Below are 21,478 nucleotides of genomic sequence, written 5' to 3'. Positions count from 1 at the left end.
TTTTTTTTTTTTTAACAATGTGAAATTGTAGCAAAAATGAGTGTTCTAACAACAGTTAATAGCAGAATACATTAATGAATGATCTGAATAACATAAATGCTTAAAGAAATAAAACAAAACGGAGCATAAAATAGTGCCAAGCTCCAGTGAAATATCTTCACAATCCTCTATGATACCGCTAAGTTAATCATTATGTGTATTTTGGTGTGATTGAATGTCAGTTACTCTCTGCAGATGATGAGGTTGTAGGATGTGACAGCATCTGAAATGCACAATTGAGTTTAGATATACAACGTGTCTCCTTTCATTTGTTTGTGAAATCTTTTACAATTTATGAAAACAATTGTTTATGAAGGCCAAAAGGAGTATGTGAGCACTCCACAATGTTTAATATCAGAACATACAGTATACTGGATGTTTTCCCCTGACAAGTCAACATAAATGTATACCACCTGTAGCTGTGTGAACAAATAGCATGTCAACCATCATCTCTGCTCTGTGTTTCTGATAGAACCCCTCTCATAGGCAGTAGCACTGAGGGTTTTCCTCAAATTGTGGAGTTGATTGGTCTCCTTTGGTTAAAATGACATGCTCATTACTGCCTAAAGTGCAGCACATGACCCTATTACCATTGTGCTCTTGAGCAAAGTGCTTAACCCCAGTTTGCCCCTGGGGGACTGTCCCTGCTTTTGTTTCGATCAATTACTCCAGAACAAAAAGCTGTTGAAGAACGACATGTAAAATTTGAACTTTAATCTAAGTCCGTTAATGTTAACCTAACATCATTAAATTAGTGTTAATCATTATTGCTGATAGAGAGTGAAAAAGTTTTCTCCTAGCTCAACTACTGTTTATTGAAGATGTTGCACTGAAGGAATATTTTACACAAAAATGAACATTTGCTGAAAATTTGCTCATCATCAGGCCAGATTTGTATGAGTTTTTTCTTCTTCATCTGAAGAGATTTGGAGAAATGTAACACTACATTACTTGCTCACCAATGGATCTTCTGCAGTGAATGGGTGCCGTCAGAATGAGAGTTCAAACAGTTGATCAAACACCAAGGTTTTCACTTCATGAGACATTAATTGATGAACTGGAGTCATGTGGATTACTTGTGGATTGTTGTGATGCTTTTATCGGCTGTTTGGACTCTCATTCTGACAGCACCCATCCACTGCAGAGGATCCATTGGTGAACAAGTGATGTAATGCTAAATTTCTCCAAATCTCTTCAGATGAAGAAACTAAATTTGAGCAAATTTTCATTTTTGGGAAAAATATTCCCTTAATACTCAGAATGATGATGAAGCTCTGCCAGAAGCACACTAAACAAACTTACTATTTGCAAAAGTCAGAGGTGCTGTTGATTCTAAGAAACTAGAATTGTTAAATCAGTTATTTTAATGATAAAGTTTATTCTCCATAAAGAAGTTACAGTAAGTTCTTGTGTAAATCTGAATTTGATGTTAGTATGGTGACTGTGCAAACACCTGGCTTTCATTATCTGCTCGCTGGGGTACAGTTCTACCTGATCAAGCTGTGATAGAGGTAAGGTTCCCACAGTCTTCATATACACTTCAAAGAAGCACAGATATACTCTGAAACAGACTATGCTGATGAAGGACATCACATCTCGCTCCTGTTCAGCTCTTCAATAGAAAAGACAGCTGAGGCCTAAAAGCACTAAATGGCACAAAAAAATGCAGATTTTTTAAAATGGAAATCTGTATTATATAGACTATTTGTGTGTGTATGTATATATATTTTTAAAGATATTTTTTATCTTCTGTTTTGGAAAATAATACATAATGTATCAGCTGTGTAATACACACACATTATTTAAATTATATATTGAATGATATAATTATGTATATTATTGCCTTTTATATATTTATGTTTTTGTATTTATATACACACAGACATGTGTGTTTGTAAATAACAGCTGATAAAATATTTATATATATTTTTATATATTTAAAATAAAAATATATATTTAAATATTTTATCTGCTGTTTTGGAATATAATATATAATGTATCTGCTGAATTGTACAATATAGCACAAAATGTAAATGTGTAATATATCAAATGTATTAATATACAATATATGTTGCTTTGGAAGTTGGCTTTTTTTATTTATATACATATATAAATGTATATAAATACATATATAAAGATATTCAAGTGGCATACACATAATCCATAACATTTCACAAGCAAAATAGACACTAAAAGTCACATTATTGCTGGTAAATAGAGTTTGACATCCAGTGGAAAACAAAATATATAAAACACCAGTGTTTACGTTTTATTTTTAGTACTAAATAATACATTGCTTTATATACCCTAATAGGATGGCCTCATTACCAACAGCACATTACAGTCTCTCAATACATCACAAACACTGCGCAGACAATGTTTTCCTGTGTGTGAAAGTTTTGGCCAGAGGAGGAATTGAATAGCAAGCTTGACTACACAGTACATTTGAGTTCCTCCGCATACATGTCAGAGCTCACAGGCCCTTTTCTCCCACGTAACAAAATCAAGCCACCGTGGAGCTCTGGGACTGCATCATTTGTACTTAAATGTATTAAGTTATCGCCTTCCTAATCTTGTTAATATGGTCCTACATTGCTGCGCTTATTATTTTGGGATGTGTTCAACACAATTACGCGTGCTGGGCTTTTGTGGACTCTGTGGGGTTGCATCTCACGACTTTGTGCCATCGGGCAGCATAGCTCACTGGAGCAGCACATGAGTCAGCACTGTAAATATTTAATAAGAGCTTGGATATTGAGCAGTGGAGCTATTACAAGGGATTCGCTTTGTAGTGCTGTCATCGCTCTTAATATCACTGTTACATCCTAGTGATTGTCACCTCTTCAATGGAGCAATGAATCATTCATTTGATGCTCTGAGTAAAGGTGCTCTAAGGGATCGTTCTGAGACTGAGGTTTTTGCAAAGCTGAGTGTATGAAAGATACAGATTTGAATGAATCAAAACCGTTTCTATTAACACCTGCCTGAACAGACTGCTACTCTGACACAGATACCTTTGGGAATCGCTGTGCCTAGTGTAGATCCTTTACTGTGCTCGTTATTTAAAAGGACAGTGATTGTGATTCAACATTGAAAAAAAAAAATCATGTTCTTACTCCAGTATTTTTGACTTGTTGGGCATCTAAACACTCATAAAGGAAAATAGTTCACTCAAAAATTAAAATTTGTTGAAAATGTACTCACCCTCAGGTCATCAAAGATGTAGATGAGTTTGTTTCTTCATCAGAACAGATTTGGAGAAATTTAGTATTCACTTTTAGTAGTACAATTTAGTAGTACACTTGATCACCAATTGATCCTCTGCAGTGAATGGGTGCCGTCAGAATGAGAGCTGATAAAAAACATCACAATAATACACTAGTAATCCAGACCACTCCAGTCCGTCAATTATTGTCTTGTGATGTGAAAAGCTGCGTTTGTAAGAAACAAATGACCTGGGGTGAGATCTTGAATGGCTTGAGGTAAATTTTCAGCAGATTTTCATTTCTGGGTGAATTGTTCCTTTAAAACAAGATATATGTGCTTGAGAATTATACTAGTTTATAATATTTAATTAGGTTAAGATGCTGAATGAGGTTAATACTTATATATTATGAGAAAAATAATCTTTCAAAGGCATTGATAATGTATGTCATTTTGCTTCTCAAGTAAGTTTATAAATAGTTCACTCAAAAATTTAAATTTGTTGAAAATGTACTCACCCTCAGGTCATCAAAGATGTAGATGAGTTTGTTTCTTCATCAGAACAGATTTGGAGAAATTTAGTATTCACTTTTAGTAGTACAATTTAGTAGTACACTTGATCACCAATTGATCCTCTGCAGTGAATGGGTGCCGTCAGAATGAGAGCTGATAAAAAACATCACAATAATACACTAGTAATCCAGACCACTCCAGTCCGTCAATTATTGTCTTGTGATGTGAAAAGCTGCGTTTGTAAGAAACAAATGACCTGGGGTGAGATCTTGAATGGCTTGAGGTAAATTTTCAGCAGATTTTCATTTCTGGGTGAATTGTTCCTTTAAAACAAGATATATGTGCTTGAGAATTATACTAGTTTATAATATTTAATTAGGTTAAGATGCTGAATGAGGTTAATACTTATATATTATAAGAAAAATAATCTTTCAAAGGCATTAATAATGTATGTCATTTTGCTTCTCAAGTAAGTTTATTTTTTTAAGAATGTTTAGATGTTTTCATTTGAAAACTAGAGTGAAATACTGAGTAAGAAAATTATTATAAATTTTTTTTTGTCTAATGTTATAACTTTGATGGCACTTTTGTATATTTTGTCCTTCCTTTTGAAGAAACCTTTTATTAAACCCGAATGACCACTATCATTTACTTGAAGTTCCCCAGAAATCTGAGATATGTTTAAATAAAATATTTTTGATTGGTCATTAGTGGCATTTAAATGTAAAAAAATATTTGTATAAGGACCACTAAACTTGATATTTTATTTGAATTTTAGGTACTTTATTTAACAAAGTTATCCTTTTTTATATTAAATTCAATTCAAGTTTATCTGTATAGCATTTTTCACAATGCAAATTGTTGCAAAGCAGCTTTACAGAATATTTTAGTTTCTACATTATATTTATTAATAGCTTATCAGTGGTGAATATCTCAAGTTGATGTCCATATGTACGGTAAAAATCAAGCAGTTAGTTAATGTCATGTAATCAAACAGACGGTGAACACTATTAACAGCAATATGTTGCGATCAAACTTATAGCAAAATTTGGTAGCTTTGTATGTTGTCTGAGGGTTTGCATCATCTCTTCTCAGGTGTTCGGTCATCTCAGGTCTTTGTAAGGGCTGGATCCAGACTGAAGCTTGTGTAATTCCTGGCAGAAACAGAGAAGGAAATAGAGAAAATAGAGATTTTTATATGAACGTTTAGCATTGTCGTTTTTATAAAAATCTCACAAAACCCTGCAGTTCTGTCATGAACCTCTAGGGGCTGTGCGCCTTTGTTTGGGAAACCCTTTCTTACATTTTGATGATTCTAATAAACTGTATTTTCTTATCTGGGCTGCTTCAGGCCTGGGACAGCATTTTTATAGTTGGACCTTCTACACTCAGTAGTTCAAAACCCATCTTACTAAATATACAGTAAAACGGCACAAGGCAAGCTTCCTCCACAGCACATTAATCATTTTACTGTAATTGCAAAGGGCAAGGGCGACTATTTCCTCCTCCTTTATGCAACGCATGAGAGATCCAGTCCAATCGAAAATCCTCTCCAGTATGGTTCCACTCTTTCTTATTTCATTAGCCATCATCAAAGTGCATCTGCAAGACCTTTGTTATTCACATTACCACACCATAAAAAGGCATCAAATTGGCTATTACCCTGACCTAATGAGAAAATGTCTGCTTCAGTGGAGAAGAGAAGACATTTATGAAAACGATGGTGCCAGAAATGACGATGAGAAATGATATCTGACTAACATGCAACCATTCTTTTGCCTCCATCAATCAACATTCATCCAACACCCATAGGGATATAATATTCCCTTCGCATGAGGGGACCACCCACTATCATGTCTCCAGTAGATTTGATTAGGCCATGAATGTGAAGTAATGCAGAACTGATGGAGTATGATGCTCATGGAGATCAAGTACGACTACAGAGGCAGTGCTAGAAGCTGAAGAGATGAAGTCATCTCATAATTTCACATGCATCCTCTCCACTCCAAATCACACCATCTTTTCCTATGGAGTATGGACAGTTTTCCACAGCTGTCTGTGGTCCCCATCAAATTTTGCTATATGGAAAAAAAATCAGTTTGGATATTTTGTTAAATATCAACGAAAAAACAGGTTATTATAGTTTAGCTTTTTTTAATTTAGTTTTTATTTCCATTTATTTTCAATTTGTCTTTTCAATTTATTTGTGTAGTTTGTTTTAGTTTTTATTTTAGTTTTAGTTTTTTAGTGCTTTAAAACAGTCTATTGTAATTACAATCTATTAAAAAAGTGATATTTTCTTGCTTATTGTATGCAGGTCAAAAGGTTTCATGTTTTGAAATATACATTGTACACCACTGTTATAAATGTTGGGTTGAATAGGATTTTTGTTTTGTTTTTGAAAAGTCTCTTATGCTCACCATGGCTGCATGTAAGTAATCAAAAATAAATACAGTAAAAACAACTCTATTATTGTGAAATATTTGTAAAATTTAAAATAGCTGTTTTCTATTGTAATGTATGTTTTAAAATGTAATTTATTCCTTGTATGTAAAGCTGAATTTTCAGCAGTCATTACTCTTCTAATATTCTAATATGCTGATTTGGTACTTCAAAGCATTTCTTATTAGTCCTGAATAGAATACTTTTTCAGGATTTGTTGTATATAAAGTTCAAAAGAACAATTTGTAATATATATATATATATATATATATAAAATTATAAATGTTTTCGTGTCATTTTTGAGCAATTTAATGCATTCTTGCAAGATTAAAGTATTAATTTCTTTAAAAACTTACTGATCCCAAACTTTTGAATGGGAGAGTATCAAAAAAGAAAAAAAAAGGGTTTCTCATATGTTTCCCATATGGTCATCGTTTCTTTTTTTCTCTCTCTCTGTTTTTTCTTCTTCTTTTGTTTCCCCTAGATTTCCTATTTCCACATTGTCTGTGTAATGCAGTGAGATTCTCTATTCTGTTAGCTCAGCTTCTTCCAGTGCTTGCATGACCTTTATACTAATGGTGAACTCATCTAACCTCATTAATTACCTGTAAACTCTGACTAATCTCTGCTTAATTACTCAATAAACACATATGTCTCATGTACATAATGTAAAATTGTATTTGTAATTGTGTTGCAATTACCTCTTTGATACTGCTTTGTGTAAATGACACTGTCTTTGGCCTGTTGATAATCATTCAGGTGTGTGTGTAATCATGTGGGTTGGCACGTATTTGTCTTATGCGCATACATTTCTAGACTGCTAGACAAGTTTAAAATATGTCTCTGTTGATGACTCTTTATTGCACTCGTTCATATTGATTACACTAGTAAAAACAGGCAGACGACTGACACGTGAATGAATCACTGGCCCAAAATTCATTTGCATCACTGGTATCTTGGCTAGAAATGAATTGCTGCATCAGAGTGCAGACGCTATTATCATCACTCAGCTTGCGTTCACTCACATGGGCAGTTAATTAATGCTTTGGTTTGCATAGACCATTATTGTTGATCAAGCTCCCGCTGGTCTTTGGCATGCGTGTCAAAAGAGGATGAATGCGAGGATGATTGGTGCACAGACCCTGCTCTGTTCTGAATGACTGGGCTCTTGTCAGTCACTGATGTGATTTAAAGTGCATTACCTCGCCTCTTGGTTTCCACTGGAATCTTACCTCTCTGCTGATGCTGTTCATCCTTTGTCTAAGTCATTTTCCTTTCCGCCCTCTCAGAACATACTGGTAACAAAGTAACAATAGATTTCAGAAACTATTTTGGTCTGTGTTACCATGGAAACGCTGGGGTGTAAGTTGGGAAAGGATTAGGGGAATTTTGCCAATGTTTGCTGGCAGATATATACTGTATATTAGCAGACTAAAAAGCTGTCTGTTGCTTAGAATAGAATTTCTGGGAATATAGTACTTAAAACGTTCTTTGACATTTGGCAGATTTTATTAGTTTGATTAAACTGTGTTTCTGTATTAGAATAGACACTTTATTTTTTAATGAAATATTGTGTCAGCTTAAAAGTATACCTTGCAAAAGTATTCATTTTTTTCACGTTTTGTTATGTTGCTGCCTTATGTTAAACTGCTTTAAATGACTTTTTTCCCACATCAATCTACACTCCATACACCATAATGGTAAAGCAAAAAACTGGTTTTTAACATCTTTGCAAATTTATTAAAAATAAAAAACTAAAATGATTCCATTGCTTAAGTATCCATACCCTTATCTGGGACAGTTGAAATTTAGCTCAGGAGCATTCATATTGCTTGTAGATGTTACTACACTTCGAGTGAAGTTAACCTGTGGCAAATTCAATTGAATGGGCATGATTTGGAAAGGCACACACGCCTTAATAAAAGGTCTAACAGCTGATAATGCATATCAGAGCAAAAATCAAGCACTGAGGTCAAAAGAACTGCCTGTAAAGCTCAGAAACAGGTTTGTCTCAAGCCACACATCAGGGGAAGCGTTCAGAAAAAAAAATTCTGCTTGTAGCATGTAGCATATAGTCTCTGTTTCCCTTAATGGAAGAAGTTTGAAACAACCAGGACTCTTCCTAGAGCTGGCCTTCTGGCCAAACTGTGCAATTGATGGAGAAGGGCTTTGATTAGTGTGGTGACCAAGAACCTGATGGTCATTCTACTTGAGCTCCATGATCATATGTGGAGATAGGCGAAATCTACAGAAGGACAAACATCACTGCAACACTCCACCGAATTGGGCATTATGGCATTGTTGCCAAACTCAATCCTCTCCTCAGTGAAGACACATGAAAACACACTTGGAATTTACAAAAAAGCACCTAAAGGACCCTCAGACTCTGAGAAACAGGATTCAATGGTCTGATGAACCTCAATTCTAAGCATCATGTTTGAAGGAAACCAAGCACTGCTCATCATCTGCAGAGTACCATCCCAAAAGTAAAGTGTGCTGGTAGCAGCCTCATGCTGTGGGGCTGTTTTTGGGGCTGAGGGACTCGTCAGAGTAGAAGGAACGCTCAGTGCAGCAAAATATAGAGATAGCCTTAATGAAAACCCAGTCCAGAGCGTTCAGAACCTCAGACTGGGCAGAAGGTTCACCTTCCAACAGGACAATAACCCTAAGCACACAGCAAGAGTGGCTTATAGACAACTCTGTGAATGTCCTTCAGTGGCCCAGCCAGAGCCTGGGATTGAACCCAGTCAAATATTTCTGGAGAAACCTGAAAATATGCATCTGCCCCCTTCCAACCTGACAGAGCTTGAGAGGTGAAGAGTTGAGGAGAAGGATGGCAGATAATTGCCAAATGCTGATGCGCAAAGCTTGTCGCATCATACCCAAAAAGACTTGAGGCTGTTAAGGTTTTTCAGCAAAATATTTAGTAAATGGTATGAATATTTACGCAATGTACTTATTTCAGTTTTTTATTTTTAATAAATGTACGAAGTTGTGACAGTTCTGTTTTTGCTTTGTCATTATGGTGTATGGAGTGTAGATTGATGTGGGGGACAAAAAGTAATTTAAAGCAGTTTAACATAAGGCAGCAACATAACAAAATGTGAAAAAATGATGAAAAATTAATACTTTTGCAAGGCACTGTATATATGTACATAGAAAACAATCTCACAAAATATTTACCTGTTATTATTATTATTAAAATGAATAAGTGAGTCTTTCACAGTAACAAAAAAATTAGTTAAATGAATATAATTAATATTACTACTACAACTCATACTATTATTACTAATGTTGTTGTTCTTGTTAGTAGTAGTAATAATAACAACAGCAGTAAAATTATTGATATGTTTTTTTTATTAATGTCAATAATAATATTAACAACAATAAAATTATTATTGATAATAATAATTATGATTAATAATACTATTTCTATTTTAGGATTTTTTATTTTAATATTTTATTACATTACATGTGTGGTTCAATATATGTTACAGAGGGAACACAGGAAGTGTGCGGATCTATCTGCAAGGCTTTATTAACAGAGATGTGGTCAAAGACAGGCATAGGTCAGAAAATGGCAAACAGGTATATTGATGGCAAGGCAAGAGGGATAATCCAGGTACACAGGCAGTGATCAGAACACGGGGAAACAGACAAGGCAAGACGAAGAAAACAAGACACTAGGCTCGGTAATGCAGCTATCGCTGATGAGTGATAAACGCAGAACAATACTCGGCAGTGAATGGTTGTCTGAGACTGATTCTTATAGTGGGTGTAATGGGTAGCAGCTGTGTGTGATAAGTTTCAGGTGAGCTTGTGATTAGCGCAATGGAGCATGGGAAATGTAGTCCAGGGTGATGTGTAATAGTCTGTGTGGTGTGAGAGTCAATATAATGGGAGGGCGACCTCTGGTGGCAAGTGGATGGAAGTTCATGGACAGGATTCGTGACAATATGGTTTAAAATTATATACTAATTTAAGAAAAAAGTGACAATTTTGAAAATTTAAGAATTATTGATAATACACGATTTCTCTGTCAAAATATTCACACATAGGTTTTATCCAAAAACATCTGCATACATACAGTTAGTGAATGAGATGAGAGTTTTCAGTCAGAATCATGTTTCTAACAATGCTGCAGATTTCACTCTGCTTATAGAAAAAGTGATCGAAGGTATATTAGTGGGATTTAATGCATGAGAAAGTCCAAATTGCTGTTCTCTGTTTCACACACTAGCATTGAAGCTCATATGAAGCTCTCCTCAGCCAGCGAATCACAACCCTTATTTCTCTTCAGATACTTCTATTCACGATCACTTCAGTCTAGCCTTTGATTTTTATATATAGCAGCTTTCTAAAGTGCCCCTCTCTGATTTGCAGCTCTTCTGTACGCCACCATCTTTGGAAACGTGACCACCATCTTTCAGCAGATGTACACGAACACTAATCGCTACCATGAGATGCTGAACAATGTGAGAGACTTTCTGAAGCTCTATCAGGTGCCTAAAGGACTGAGTGAGAGAGTTATGGATTACATTGTGTCCACATGGGCCATGACCAAAGGCATAGACACAGAGAAGGTGGGTAAACCTATTCATCTTTCTGATGTATTTAGCACTTACCTTGTGCAGAGATCTGAATGTAGGGTACAGGGTGTAGAAAAGCCCTCATGAGGGAAATGTATTCCTTTTTCTCTCTCTCTCTCTTCTCTGTGGGGTATTTTGCCACATTGTACCCTATTCATATTTACTTTTTAAATTTTGGTTACTTTTTATAAAACCATTATTCCACTATTTACTTTTTATAGAACCATTATTTGTGAAAATTTGCAATTTAACTGCCTGCACAATTTCTGAAATATTTATGCCGTTATTCTCTTCAGAGATGGACAATCATGCCTGCTTTCGCCAGTGTTTGTTGTTTGTGAAAGACACATTCTGGAAATACAAACACTTTTTATTTTTATAGTTAAGCAAGGCTAAAGATGTGGTTTTGATCATATAAGGCATTGTTTTAATTACGTTTCTTTAATCTTTATAGTGGTAACAGGAGTAATTACAGCTCATAAGCAGTTCCTTCTTCTCTCTTTCTGACTTTAATTATGAACCCCAAATCAAGACATTTGGATGTAAGCTGTGCGATCCCAAATGCTGAACTAAAGAGAAATCATTTGGTTTATCTTTTTTTCCCTGATGGATGCTATCATTCTGTCAGAAATGCCAAACTTAAATAAGTGAGTTATTGAATAAGAGGGTCATCTTTTTTATGTATGTGTCTCTACATCAAGACCTCCTTTTGTATTTCATTCTAAAAGAGGAATAGGAAATTGCATTATATCCCAGGAGACATCAACCCTCAGGGAATGGAGAAGACCTACTCAACCTCTGGCTCAAATTTAGACCTATAAAGGATTCTCATAACTGATTTTCATGCAGCGTGTGGTGAGAAATCCCCTCCATTTTTTTTATGTTTGTCACTGGGCATAACTGGCAAATTTAAACATTTTCAAAAAGATATGGGGACAGCACAGATGGACACGTTCACAGCAAAAAATGTGCCTGTCGAAGTGACTTTTCATTTAGAAGTTGAGCAGAACATGTTCCAGAGGTCTAGATATTTATTATACTTATGTATAACATTGTTCATCTGCATTATTTATCATGATCTGACCAATAGATTAAATTGGAATATGGAAGAATAGGCCTGACCAGAAAGATTCTGTATTGGTAATGGAGGCACAAAGTATAATTGGTTTCTGCAGTTGTAATTGCATTCTGGTGAAGCAATGTGCATTAGATCTTTTCCATGCACTTAACACCCTGCATGCATAAAATGCATGTAAAAAGCATCCAGCATATGCCAAATTTTTTATGGGCACTTAATGATGTAATATTATTGCCAAAACCCCATACGCGCTGATACCCACATACTGTTCATATTCATACCTACACACATAGATTTTTGGCCAGTGCTACTTTCAAACAATATTTTTCTTAAATTATTCTACACAACTGCAGTATTCCTCAAACATATATACTGTATATAGATAGAGAAAATGGCATATAAATAAATAAATACAAAGATTTTTAAGTAATCCACATTGTTGTTCCTGTCAGTAATTTTAAATCAATATATGTATATATATATATATATAAATATATATATATGGATTATATTAAGTTCATGTTTATAATCAAATCTACAGATATTAGAATGTCTTACTCCATAAACCCCTATTTGATATTTGATTTATGTTGCCGAAATCTAATTAATTTAGCTGTCATGATGCAAAAGAGACCTCATTCTTGCCCTTTTCATCAATACGGAGGCCCTCAGCTAAATGGGACACTTAAGCTCATTAATGAGTTACTGTATTTGGGTCCCTATTGGAATCAGTACACAGTAAAGAAAATAAAAACTCTATGATTAACAGACTGAATCAGTTGTAATCATCTTTTGTTATTATACATACAATTTAATTGTTAAGCAGTTGTGTCAAAGCCAGCTAATCTTAGTATGTTAATAGCATTACAGTACAAAAATGATTCTTCAGCTCAGTGTTAATTTAGTGTTTAGTGTTAATTTAGCTCTTACTGCTTAGACAGCACACAAGTGAAATATTCAGAAACTGACATTTCCAAATATCACCAGCAACTGAACATCTTTCTGTTTGACTTATTTTTTCTCACTATAGCCTAATGAGGTGCAGTAAGGCAACATAAACTTTGCATTGCCAATACGATTCTGTGCTCTAGCCTATCATTTTAATAACTGACGTACCCCACATTATTACATGACTCTCTGCAATACTTGATTACGATTGGTTAAGATGTTCTGCAGTAAAATATCACATATCACTCATAATACTTATATTATTAAAATCATTTTAAGCTTAAATATTTAATGTCTGTCTGTTTGAACGTATTTATTTATTTAATTTATTTATTCACTGTATGATTTTATTTGATAAACAATTTATTTTATACAGATTATTTTACTTTTTATTTTTTTTTACATTTCATTATATAATATACATATGTCCTTATGTATGTCACAAAAATGTCTCTAATATGTAATTAAAGGTCCAAAATAGAAAAATTTATAAATGTAAAGTCAGCAACGCCAAAGCTCCAAAAATTTTCGCATAGCGTGTTTAATTTTTTTAATACATTTTTTATATTTTTGGAGCTTTGGTGTTGCCGACTTTACGTTTATACATTTTTCTACTTGTTTTTTAGTCGAGCACCCATTTGAGATCGATGTGCGTGCTTTTGCTTGCTCTAGGTCCAAAATAGAACAAATGAACTCCGGTATTAATACAAAAAGAGTTTCACTGAACTATGTACATATTGTTAAGAGAATGTGTCATTAAGACATGACTTTCCTTGCTTCTTGCTAGGTTCTGTCCATCTGTCCTAAGGACATGCGTGCAGACATCTGTGTGCACCTCAACCGCCAGGTGTTCAACGAGCACCCTGCCTTCCGGCTGGCCAGTGACGGCTGTCTGCGCTCTTTGGCGGTGGAGTTCCAGACCACACACTGCGCTCCAGGAGATCTCATCTTCCACGCAGGAGAAAGCATGGACACTCTTTGCTTCGTGGTTTCTGGATCGCTGGAGGTCATTCAGGATGATGAGGTTATTGCCATTTTAGGTGAGCTAAATCATTCTTTCCACACTAGAAAAACAAAAGTCAAGCGAGACCTCAGGGGTTAGTTGTCACATAGAGAAGTCATCACAAGGGCTATATCTCAAGTTACTATAAGATTTTATGATATAAAACCAAATACACAAATGTATGTTGGTTTGAAACACTTAGTTTAAACGGTAAACTAAAATTGGGTAAACAAGTGAACACAGTAGAACCACACTAGCATCAAGGCATCACAGTATGGTAAGGGGCGTAACATTTCCATCACACGCTTGAGGTATTCGGCTAATCACAACGCACTGGATAGCTGGCCAATCAGAGCACACCTCGCTTTTCAGACCGATGAGCTTTGTAAAAATCGATGCGTTTCAGAAAGGCGGGGCATAGAGGAGCAACAATATTGTACAGTATGTGGAAAATAATGTGTTTTTTTTTTACTTTAAACCGCATAAACACATTTCATTACACCAAATCCACAAAATAATTTTTTTGTGTGAAATTAAAAATATATATATTTTTTTTTTTTTCCATGAGAATGCCAGGACTCTCTGGAAAATTAGATCTTGTATCTCAGTCTTTCTTGGCTAAAAATTCCTGTTGATCAAAACAATAGTTTGGTATTATTTTACCTTTTAGATTTTTGTTGCCTTTTCTTGTTTCTTTCACTTTTTCACTTAATAAGCACTGTTATTTTAGTATTATCAATTCACCAATATAGTATTTAATGATATTTTGAATTAGCTTGTTACTCTAATATTTTACATTTTCATTCTAATTTCAGTTTAAGGGTTTAGTAATTTTAGTAATGTGCATTTTTAATCTTTATTTCTTTTTTGTGTTTTTTATATTTCTCTTTAGCTTTATTTATTTAATATTTTATATACTAAAACTCAAAAAATAAATTAATAATTTTTTTTTGTTTTAGTAATTTCAGTACTTAAACTAATTCATTTAGTTGCCTAGAAAACATAATTTTTTGTTTTTTAAGTTTCTAAGATTCTACGGTTATTGTATCGACATAGAGCTAAATTTTTTATGTGATAGTTTAATTCTTACATGTATTATAATAAAATATATTATTAGGCCATAAATACATATATATGCAATAAACATCCGTATTCCTAAACAGTTTAGTGGTGGAATTTTCATTAGGCGTGTCAGAGGTTTTGGGTTCTATTCTGCCTTCGTATAATTTTATACTTATTTTTTACGTTTAATAACATATACATTTTTTAACTTATTAAAATAAAAATTGTTCATCAGTGATCATATATCAAGAGCAGGGACACATTTGTGTTTATTTTGTTTTGTGATTTAACCGGAATGAATAGATAGTTCCCAAAACGTTTAAGAGATAGATTGAAGTGATGTGTGAAGACGAGCCATTCCTTCACTAATAACATTGCAACAAACATTCAGCATGATTTCAAAAACAACAGATTCCAGGCCCTGATCAAATCTTATTTAACAGAAACAAATGTTAGCTGCATATGTTTCATCTGCATTAGGTACGTCCATGCCGCAAGATGTTTCAAAAAAGTAATTGGGACAATATCGACCATGGCAAAAAGTGGTGGGGACATGTCCCACCCGTCCCATCTGTAAATTTTGCCTACGAACTTACCCCATATATTGTGACAACATGTCCCACTGTGGTCACAAGAAATCAGCTGTGTGTTCAAAACACTTGTTGGAAATGTTCAATAGCTTTTAATAGCTTTTGAACATTTTGATTAAAGCATAGGCCAAGACCTCAATATATGTGCCTGTACAGAAATTAACTTTCAATAAACACGCCCCGAGAAATATTCACTGGTATGAAATATGTGACAGTATATCCAAAATATTCAGCTTTTAAGCAGGTTGAATATTCTTGAATAAATACAGAATCCTGTTTTATTTCAATATATACTTTGCTACTGCTGTTAATATTTTTTGCACAACATCATTGCGCAGCATTCTCATTAAACTCATTTATACTTATTTTTTACGTTTAATAACATATACATTTTTTAACTTATTAAAATAAAAATTGTTCATCAGTGATCATATATCAAGAGCAGGGACACATTTGTGTTTATTTTGTTTTGTGATTTAACCGGAATGAATAGATAGTTCCCAAAACGTTTAAGAGATAGATTGAAGTGATGTGTGAAGACGAGCCATTCCTTCACTAATAACATTGCAACAAACATTCAGCATGATTTCAAAAACAACAGATTCCAGGCCCTGATCAAATCTTATTTAACAGAAACAAATGTTAGCTGCATATGTTTCATCTGCATTAGGTACGTCCATGCCGCAAGATGTTTCAAAAAAGTCATTGGGACAATATCGACCATGGCAAAAAGTGGTGGGGACATGTCCCACCCGTCCCATCTGTAAATTTTGCCTATGAACTTACCCCATATATTGTGACAACATGTCCCACTGTGGTCACAAGAAATCAGCTGTGTGTTCAAAACACTTGTTGGAAATGTTCAATAGCTTTTAATAGCTTTTGAACATTTTGATTAAAGCATAGGCCAAGACCTCAATATATGTGCCTGTACAGAAATTAACTTTCAATAAACACGCCCCGAGAAATATTCACTGGTATGAAATGTGTGACAGTATATCCAAAATATTCAGCTTTTAAGCAGGTTGAATATTCTTGAATAAATACAGAATCCTGTTTTATTTCAATATATACTTTGCTACTGCTGTTAATATTTTTTGCACAACATCATTGCGCAGCATTCTCATTAAACTCAAGAAAGCCCAAATGCTGCACAGTTATCCAGTTTGTACTACATTAATACATCAGAGCTCTGTAGGTTTTTCCTGAGGGCACTAACCGCAGCTCCAAAACACATCAAGCTTTGCATAAGTGCTGAAAAATAACAAACTTATAAAGGGCACAATACTAATGCAGTGAATTCTCTAAGATGGTTTTCACACAGGATCTTACACAGTGAACTCGCTAACGTTCATTCTCTGAAGTAACATAAAAGCCCACACTCTGCTCCTTGCGTTATATGTGGCATTTGTTACTCTGTCCACGCCGTCTCCTTATCCTGCTGTAATGGAACTGTGGGGACCGATTCTCCGTCCATTGATTGTTGAGTCTTTTGTTTCACAGGGATGTTCACTGGTAGTTCACAGTCTCCAGTGCAGCCAGTGCTATAACAATGACCAGATTTGTTGTCAGAGAAAGAGGCATATTTTTAAGCACAAATGCAAACTGCTCTTGTAAAAGACGAGTAAGTCCTGGCTCGTAAACCTCTTATTAAAAATTAAGAAAACAATAACTATCAGGCCTTGGTCATCTGTCTAATTTGTGTACAGCCCCCCTCCCCCCACCCCAAATGTCTCTTCAGCAAAGAGACAGTTACTACCTCCTCATTTAACTCTGAGCCTGGAATCAATTCCACTATGAACAATAAAAACAGGATGGCTATTTTGTTTTAATGAACATGTGTGCAAACAGGCATGTTTAAAGATTTTTCCCCTTCTTTGACTGGACTATTTCTTTATCTGATCATCTCTCGAGTCTTGCTGATGTACCACTGCCACAAGAATGTGACGTGCCCTTTCATTGACGTGGTGTAACTGCAAACAACATGACATTAGACCTTATGAGACACCGTAGAGAGGAAGTTAATGTCTCTTCTCTCTAATGGGGATTCGGATCAGATGCTCTTTTGCTTTAATTATTATGAAATGAAATAAGATGCGAACGCTGTGAGTTAATTAGCCCTAAGGCATTTACTTGAACCCACCAGACTAAACCTGCTGGGCTCCTAATGATGCCCCTCATCAAAAGCGTTGAACACTGGGTACTTATTTGTACAGATTCTCTCATGAGTCTGGTGTGTGAACTTAGAAGATACTGTACCTATGTCATACTGTAGTAAGATCTGTGGAAGCTTGTTTCTGCCACGGGATACAAACAAAAAAGGTAATTGCAACTTTTATCCCACAACTCTGAACTAGCAACTCTGATAGGGAAAAAAAACACAATTGGAAGATATAAACTCAAAATTCATATATATATATTTATAATTTATTTTCTTTTTTTTTCACAATTCCGAGTTTATATTTCACAGTTCTCACTTTTTTTCTCAGAATTCTGTTCTATTGTTTCCGCCACAGAATAAAAAATAAATAAAAAAATTATAATTGCGGCTTTTTATCTCACAATTCTGATTTTATATATATATATATATATATAATTGCAGTTATGAGTATATCTCGCAATTCAGAGTGAAAAAAAGCCCAAACTGTGAGATAAAAAGCTGCAATTACCTTCTTTTTTTTTTTATCCCGTGGCAGAAACCGAAACAAGCTTCCTTAAAGAAAAAAAAAACATTTGTGTAAGCATTCGCTGTGCAGGGTGGGAAAAGCATGTGAATAAAAGTGTTAATTAAAGTATTAAAATGTTACTGAGTGTAAGTCACAACAAAAGACAAATACATTCACCTTAAATAATAGGTCCATACTGAACATTAACTGTTGGTAAGAAAAAGTATGTAAACCCTTGGATTCAGTAAGTGCCGGCAATAACCTCCACCAAATGTATGAGAGTTTTGTTATATGACAGGGCAGCTCTGACCAGCAACTCCAATCTCATCTTACTGATTATCGAAGACCTGACACCAGCAGTACAACTGTTTCAACATTATTAATAATAATACATGTTTCTTGAGCAGCAAATCAGGACATGATTTCTGAAGGCTCATGTGACACTGAAGACTGGAGTAATGATGCTGAAAATTCAGCTCAAATTTGAAAAACTTTTTTGCATATTTTTTGCACAATATTTGCATACTTTTTTCCTGCAACTTTATATCTGATGTAATTTCAAGCTATGATCCCTGTCTTCTGTCCCAGGTAAGGGGGATGTGTTTGGTGACGTGTTCTGGAAGGAATCCACACTGGCTCATGCCTGTGCTAACGTGAGGGCTCTGACGTACTGCGACCTGCATGTCATCAGGAGGGATGCCTTACTCAAAGTGCTGGAGTTCTACACAGCCTTCGCCAACTCCTTCTCCCGAAACCTCATCCTCACCTGCAACCTCCGCAAGCGGGTAAGTGCTACATACTCACGCTTGTTGTCACCAAATATCACGTTCTAATGGCAACAGACTTTTGCTGAATCCCTTCTTGGAGAATAGAACTCAAACGTGATTGCCCACTTTTTCTCAAGTCTTGGTTCAAGAAGGCTTTTTTTCCCCTGCACTGGCATTTAAAAGTCTTGACATTAGAAAACCTGAATAAAACCAACCAGCTCTGAGATGAAATACATGATAAACTTTGATTTGAAGCAAAAAGTACAGTAAAAAACTGAAGTAAAGTAACTTTATGAGTAAAATAAATATGAAGCATTACAAATGACATATTTGGATAAAAGTGGCTATGATGAATTTGTGGCATATGGAAAACATATCAGTGTTCAGCCGAGATTATTATTATTTTTTGTTTATTTTATTTTTATTTTTCATTTATTAGTACTTGTTAATATTGGATATACTCATTTCCTCTATTGTTACATTTACAATTACCTTTGCTATTTTCTGACAATCGCAGTTAATCTTTGAAGACACTTAATAATTTAATAACAGCTAAATGTTATCTTAAATCACAACTCTCAAAATAAATATGCATTTTTCATCCTGTGGATTATACTGTAATTTTGAGGCCTAAATTCACTTTTAAAATGATTAATTTTTTTTTAATTTTTAATCTATCTTTAAATGAATTATGAAATATTGCAAAATTGAAATACTGTGTGTATTACATATATTTTTGTTATTATTTTTATATTTCCTTTTCTTTTTTTATCTTGCCATATCAGTTAAATTTTTTTTTCAATATAGATTCAAGCACATCCTGGTGCACTTTGACCTAAATGTGTGTTGTGCAGTCCTGCTGTGTGCTGTGTTGGCATGAGTTCAGAGCTCTGTTGCGGCTTTCAGACCTGACCTCACATTCCTTAAATATTCATTTTGACAGACCGCCAATGGAGAACTTTGGGTCTCTTGACAAAAGAAAGACCTTGTGCACTCACAACACAATTAGGAGACCTCAGCTGTGCACTTTACTGCCATTGAGGTACATAATTAGTGAGCATTGTATAAAACTATATTTAGACGCAAAGATTTCCTCTGTTGCTGTATCTAATCTATATTACTGAGGAAACGATGCACTGAAATTAGGTGTGTTAATGTCATTTTTAAATAATGAGGGATGGGAGATCCTTCTTGGATCCTCTCAAGTAAACAAAATAAATTACTAAATTATTTCATAGAGCTGCTGGACTTCTTGGACACAGACAGGAATCACTGAGCCACAATATTAATTTAGTTCCTCTGGCCACAGTACAAGAGGACCTGTCTAATGAGAGGATACTTTGCTAAGGGCACAACTTAATTGATTTAAATGGTTATGGTTCTTCAAGGTCTCTGAGTAACTTTGAGTGCATGAATTTTGCATGCAGCTGATCGGTGGAGCTCGAGGTATATCTTTCATTAGTAGACGACATGCTTTCATTCTTATTGAAAAATTCTTGTTGCAATATTATTTTTTTATGTTTGTGTCTTTAATGTACATACTGTGATTTTTCTGATGGGTTTTTACTGTTGATTATTATTTAAATGTGCTAACTTTTACAGCAAGTCGAGAACCATTGTTTATACTGACTAGGCTGAGTTGAGAATAGTGTGAAGATTTTTAAGGGCAGTGTTTTGGTTTCTTTGTCAGTGGAATGACAGAGGCCGCCCCATCGCCCTGCTGTGCTCAGTCGACTGGGTAACGCTGCTGATGGGCCGGCTTTGCTGAGGAGAAACGGCCCCCCCACAGCGCACACTCTGAAAAAAGCATGAGTCAAATCAGTGGGAATGCACACACACACACACACACACACACACACACACACACACACACACATACATACATACATACATACATACATACATACACACACACACACACATTTATCATTTATTAATGATAATAAGAAGTGTGACCTCCTGCTAATGTTATTAAGTTATTATCATCTCATCTTCACCCTACACACAACATGACAAACGTTTAAACGGGTAATTATAGAATATAAAACATAAAATATACAATCAATATGTAATTACACTGGACTATTTAATTATATTTTAATAATATTAATATATTATACTAATATTAGTTCATCAGAAGTTCCTTACGCTTACCAGAGTTGCAATTGTATAATCAAAAATACATTAAAAATGAATAATAATATTGTGAAATATTACTAGAATTTTAAATAACTGTTTCTTTTAATATATTTTAAAATGTAATTTATTCCTGTGATGGCAAAGCTGAATTTTCAGCAGCCATTACTCCAGTCTTCAGTGTCACATGATCCTTCAGAAATCAAGAAACATTTATTAATATTATAAATGTTGGAAACAGCTGTGCTGCTTAATGTTTTTGTGCAAACTGTGATACCTTTTTCTTGGATGAGTAGAAAGTTAAAAAGAACATTTATTTGAAATAGAAATGTTTTGTAAAATGTCTTTACTGTCACTCTGGATGAATTTAATGCATCCTTGCTGAATAAAGTAATTAATTACTTAAAAAATCTTACTCACCCCAAACTTTTGAGCAGTAGT

At 34.6% G+C, this 21,478-nt stretch overlaps 1 protein-coding gene across 1 annotated transcript in view; it reads left to right on the top strand.

The window, feature by feature from the left end:
- Positions 1-21,478, top strand: part of LOC107563685 (potassium voltage-gated channel subfamily H member 5-like) — a 114,242-nt gene that overhangs the window by 76,125 nt on the left and 16,639 nt on the right. Inside the window, exons 9-11 of the mRNA XM_016248624.1 lie at positions 10,582-10,781; positions 13,601-13,853; positions 18,723-18,919. Of these exons, the coding sequence (XP_016104110.1) occupies positions 10,582-10,781; positions 13,601-13,853; positions 18,723-18,919 (650 nt within the window). The remainder of the gene's footprint in view (positions 1-10,581; positions 10,782-13,600; positions 13,854-18,722; positions 18,920-21,478) is intronic.

This window comes from Sinocyclocheilus grahami, unplaced genomic scaffold, assembly GCF_001515645.1.
Source record: "Sinocyclocheilus grahami isolate Dianchi unplaced genomic scaffold, SAMN03320097.WGS_v1.1 scaffold886.1, whole genome shotgun sequence".
Classification (NCBI taxonomy): Eukaryota; Metazoa; Chordata; class Actinopteri; order Cypriniformes; family Cyprinidae; genus Sinocyclocheilus; species Sinocyclocheilus grahami.
Note: the sequence above shows the minus strand (reverse complement) of the source record. Positions and strands in the feature narration are given on the sequence as shown.